The 4,794-nt window shown below is 59.2% G+C and overlaps 1 protein-coding gene across 1 annotated transcript; it reads right to left on the bottom strand.

The window, feature by feature from the left end:
- Window positions 1–225: 225 nt before the first annotated feature.
- PRR35 (proline rich 35) lies at window positions 226–4,041 on the bottom strand. Its single transcript, XM_010295416.1, has 3 exons — window positions 2,420–4,041; window positions 1,242–1,359; window positions 226–1,125 (listed from the first exon to the last, which is right to left on the bottom strand). Exons 1-3 carry the CDS (start codon window positions 4,039–4,041, stop codon window positions 226–228), a joined length of 2,640 nt encoding a protein of 879 aa, XP_010293718.1.
- Between the last annotated feature and the right edge of the window lie 753 nt (window positions 4,042–4,794).

Genomic DNA, 4,794 nt, shown 5'->3' with positions numbered 1-4,794 from the left:
GAGCCCAGGAGCACCGTCCTTGGCAGCGGGGCAGGGCCGGGACTGGTTTCTTACACCTTGTGGAGTCAGCCGGGGGAGCTAGCTGGCACCCCACGCGACGTGGCCCCAGCCAGGCAGTGGTGAAGCTTTCACCCACGGGGAAGAGGGGGAGCGGAGAGGTGGGACGCTAGGAAGGTGAAGCATGAGGTGGTCAGTGAGATCCAGGAGCTTTCGAGCAAAGTGGACTTAGGGGTCGGCATGCAGAGGGCTGTGGACACACGCTGCGTCCGTCTCGCTGGGGAGGCTGCAGGAGAGGGAGCGCTGCATGGCCCGGCAGCCCAGGGGCCCATCCTCGGTGGTGACCGGGAGCTGAGGGCCCTGGGTGGTGCTGGATCTGCCGTCGGAGCAGAGCAGGACGCTGGAGTCTGCCTCGCACTTCGTGGTACGGCTGTAGTAAGGCTCCATCACGTGCCGGAGCTCCAGGGGCACGGTGAGCGGCAGGACCTCAGCCTTGATCACGGCACCCAGGTGGGCCTCGGAGGAGGATGCCCGGAGGCTCTCAGAGCGGCTCATCTTGATCAGCAGGTCGATGGTTTTGTTCTCAGCCTCGAGGAGGCAGTTTGGCAGCCCCTCCGCATCTCCGGCCTCCCCGGTGGCGGTACATTTGTTGAGGGCCTCTTGGTCTTTGCCGTGGAGCTTCTCACCTCCCAGGGTCACGTTGCAGGGCTCCTTCTTGGCCTGCTGGACCTTCTCCAGACCTTCAGAGGATCTCTTCACAGAGAGGTCCAGAGGACCCTCGTGCGGTTTGGTGGCTTTCTCCAGTGCCTGGTGAATGTGGTAGAGCTCCCTTCGGATTTTGACTAGCTGGTCCCTCAGCTCTTTTTGCCCAGGTGTGTCCTCCTTGGCAAGATCAGACAGTTTCTTCTCCACCTCTTGGTACTCCTCTAAGGTTTTGGACAGGTCCCCGATAAGCACGGTTGTGGCCTCAGATTCTGTCACGGTGGGAGAAGTCTCTTGGGGTCTGCTCTGCTTGCAGAGGCCATGGTCCAGGCCAGCACCCGCAGAGGGAAGAACTTCAGCGTCATTGCCTCTCTGCGGTTCCTCAGGCCGGGCTGCGAGGACCTCCGTGTGCCAGTGGTCCAGGACCTTGGGGATGACAGGTCCCCGATAAGCACGGTTGTGGCCTCAGATTCTGTCACGGTGGGAGAAGTCTCTTGGGGTCTGCTCTGCTTGCAGAGGCCATGGTCCAGGCCAGCACCCGCAGAGGGAAGAACTTCAGCGTCATTGCCTCTCTGCGGTTCCTCAGGCCGGGCTGCGAGGACCTCCGTGTGCCAGTGGTCCAGGACCTTGGGGATGTGGCTAGGGTTGGCCCTTGAACCACTGTGGGGGAGGAAGAAGAAGATGAGATAGGAAAATCCTTGGGCATGTGTCCGAGGCCAGCATTGCCAAATTGAGCCAGGGTTCCTCCACTGTCTGCTGCCAGCGTGAGGCCCTTCCAGGAAGGGCTTTGGTCCGAGCATGCAGAGCCCTGGCTGGACCTGCTGCTGGCAGCATTCTCCCAGGAGGCAGATGGACCCAAGAACACCCTATTTCATAACACCAGCCAACAAAGGGACAGACCATTCAAGTCGGGAGAGATGGCGCTGGTGGTTGATCCCTCCTCAGCTGGCCAAACCTGGATTCTTTTTCTTGGAACACTGGAGAACATTGATGGAAATGACCATCCCATCATCCTGAAGGCCCAGTTGGAGGGGGTCTGAGAGCAGGGAAGAGGCAGGTGGAGATAGAAAACCATGGAGAGCTTCTCCAGAGGAAGCTCGCCCGAGTGCCAAAAGCAGTGGGTTTTACAGTGACATTTTTCTTGGAGCCACAGATGGACTTGCACAACCAGGGGAGGAACTGAAATTTTGTTAAAAGGAGCTGTGCACATTTCTAGCCCCAGGTAAAAGGAAATGTTTGGAAATGTGACCCTCCCTCTGGGCTTTGAAACCAGAAGGCAAATCAAAGGAATGCAAATGTGTATGTTTAAAAATAAGCAGTGATTGTTCCAGCAACCGTGGGGTATCTGGGGACCCAAGAGGAGATTCCCCGGTGGCTGGGGAGCGCAGGTCCACACCACACAGCCACGACATCACTTCTGGCTCTGTGGAGCCAGAACTGGGGAAAGTGAGGGGCAGCAAGTGGTGATGCTGCCCGGGTGCTTGGACGCACCTGAAGGCTATTCGGGTCCTTTGTCCCTGGAGGGCGGAAAGCCCTGCTCTGAGTGGGCACTGGCTGTCTTGGGGGTATGGACCACCAAGCCTGGACTGTGCTCAGTCCTTGAAGGCTCAGCTCATGGTTTAGAGGCAAGCAGGTGGATCAGGGAGATGATGGATTATGAAGATGATGTTTAGTGCCAGCCAGATGTGAGGAAGAAGCAGAGAGATCAAAGGCACCTTACCTGCTCTGGTAGCTGAGTTTTCCAGGCATCAGCATTTCAGGTCCCATCAAATCCAGCCCATTGGCAGTGAACTTCCTCTTCAGGGAGTTGCCTGGAGGGCTACTGGTCTCCGGACAGGTCACCAGTGGTAACTCCATCTTCCGGATGCTGCTGGGGGCAAAAGTGCCATCCTTCATCCCCACCGTGTTTTGGTAGATGTCAGTGGCTGGCTTTTTGCGTAGATTGTTGAGGCCCAAAGTTGGGTTGCTCTCCTTCTCTTGGGACAGCCATTTTTCCCCTTCTTCCTGCCCCAGCATGGCCGGGTGGCTGAGCTCAGAGGCTGGCTCCTCTCGGACTCCTTTCGACCAAGGAAAACTTGTCTTCACAATTGGTACCTTCAGCAGCCCTGGTTTGGGGGGCTCACTGGGGGGCTTGGCTTGGGGCGGCATGGGCATGACAGAGCCTGCCAGCTGCGGGGCTTCTGGCTTGCTGGAGGACATCTTGCTTTCATTGGAGCCGAAGGTGTGCTCGAAGAGCAAGGGGTAGTAGAAGCGGGGGAGGAAGGCTGAGCGCTCAGGGCTCTGCAGAGGCTGGAAGTGGGAGGCATGCGGGTGCATCAGCTGGGCCGTGGAGGCCAGGAAGGGCAGCTGAGCCACGTGCGGGTGTGTCGTAGCACTGTTGGCCATGGTGGGGCTCAGGTAGGAGAAGAGACTGGGGTTCAACGGATAGTTAATACCCAGCAGTGAGAGGTTGAGGCCCTGAGGTTCGTGGTAGTCACCATAGGCTGGAGGGGGGTAGCACGGGATGATGTTGCTGTCGGTACAAGGTGGGGAGACCTCAGGTGTGTTCCTGCTTTGCCCATTTGCCACCAGCTTCCACTGCTCCATGAGGATCCCACTGCTGGCCAGGCATTTCTTTGGCACTTTGCAATGCTTTGGCTTAACATCTAGGTCTGGGGAGGCCATTTCCCTGCTTTTCACGACGTGGTTCTTGAGGGAGAAGACGTCCGTGATGATGAAGTCGGGCTCCACCTCCTTGCAAGGTTTGTCCCTCTTGTTCTTAAAACCAAAGACCAAAGTGTTCACTTCTGGCTCAGCTGGGTCACCTCGGCAGCCTGCCTCTTCGTTTTTCTCCTTCTTCTCCCCTGCATCCATCTCCCTCAACAGGCCAGCAACGTCCTCCTCCTCCTCTTGGAACGGGCCGCCTTCTTCCCCAGCCCCTTCAGCAGGCAGGATCTCCACCCCTGACGTCAGCTTGTCCTCGTGGCCGTCCCTGCCGGCGGCCTGCTTCGTCCTAACCGACCCTCCCGATGCGGCCGAGGAGTCGCAGGTCTCCCGCTCGTCCCGCCGCCCACGCAGGCGGGAGGTCTCTGTTGCGTGCAGGAGCCGCAGCTCCGGGTGGAGCAGATTGCCCTTCTTGTAGGGCCAGTCGGACTCGATGAGGAGGGAGAGGGAGTTCTTGCACAGGCTGTACTTCATGTGGTTGTAGAGGTGGGACTTCTCCATGCAGGTGAAGGGGCACTGGAAACACTTGTAGTTGTATGGCTTGCCCCATGGCCTTGGGATGTAGTGGGGCTTTTTTGGCTTCCTCTCCTTGTGCTTGTAGACGGAGGTCAACTTGCAGCCCACATCGTCCTTGGACATGGTGGCAGGTGCCTGGAGATGGCTCCCTGTGGGAACGGAGGGGCACGGCGTGTGAATCTTCCCACAGCCCTCCGGGAACCACTGTGTGCCCTGGGAGAAGGACAGCATGGAGCGGGTGAGCTGTGCCTGCGGCTCCCTGGCGAGATGGTTCTGCTCCCGGGGGTACCTTCTGGCCCCAGGGAGCAGAGCTGCTGGGACCTCAGCCTGGAGCTCCCGTGTTTGGGATGTAAACCCGAGCCAGTGACGGGATTTTTGCCCAAGCCCTGTCGCTGTGCCCGTACATGCTTGCCCCATTTTTAACCCTCTTCTGTCAAGCCACCCCAGAGGAAAAGGAAAACAAACGCTATTAAAGGCGTTGAAGCTAAACCACCTTGAGCTGACATTGAAGCTCGCAGGCGACCTGTCCACCCAGCCGGAGCCTCCCTGGGGCAGCCCCAGCCCAGGAGCGATTCCCTGGCTGAGGGCAGGGAACAGAGGAGGAACCCACCCGCAGCCCCGCGCACCGTGCTGGGCGCGGACCTGTGCTGGGCTCGGACCTGCGCGGCTTTGCCGTCTCCTGGGTGCTGCAGTGCCGGAGCCGACCAAGACGTTCCAAAGCTCAAAACCAAAGCCGGTGCGGAACCGGGCTAAAGGCAGCCATGCACGTGAACGTGCCGTCGTGGCGCAAAGGGGACGGTTGGGTGGACAGACTGGCCGGGGGGAGGCTGCAGACAGACTGCCTTCAACGCGGCATTGCTGCTGGAGAGGGCGGTC

Source organism: Phaethon lepturus, unplaced genomic scaffold (genome assembly GCF_000687285.1).
Source record: "Phaethon lepturus isolate BGI_N335 unplaced genomic scaffold, ASM68728v1 scaffold36289, whole genome shotgun sequence".
NCBI lineage: Eukaryota > Metazoa > Chordata > Aves > Phaethontiformes > Phaethontidae > Phaethon > Phaethon lepturus.
This window is presented reverse-complemented; position numbering and strand designations above follow the sequence as displayed.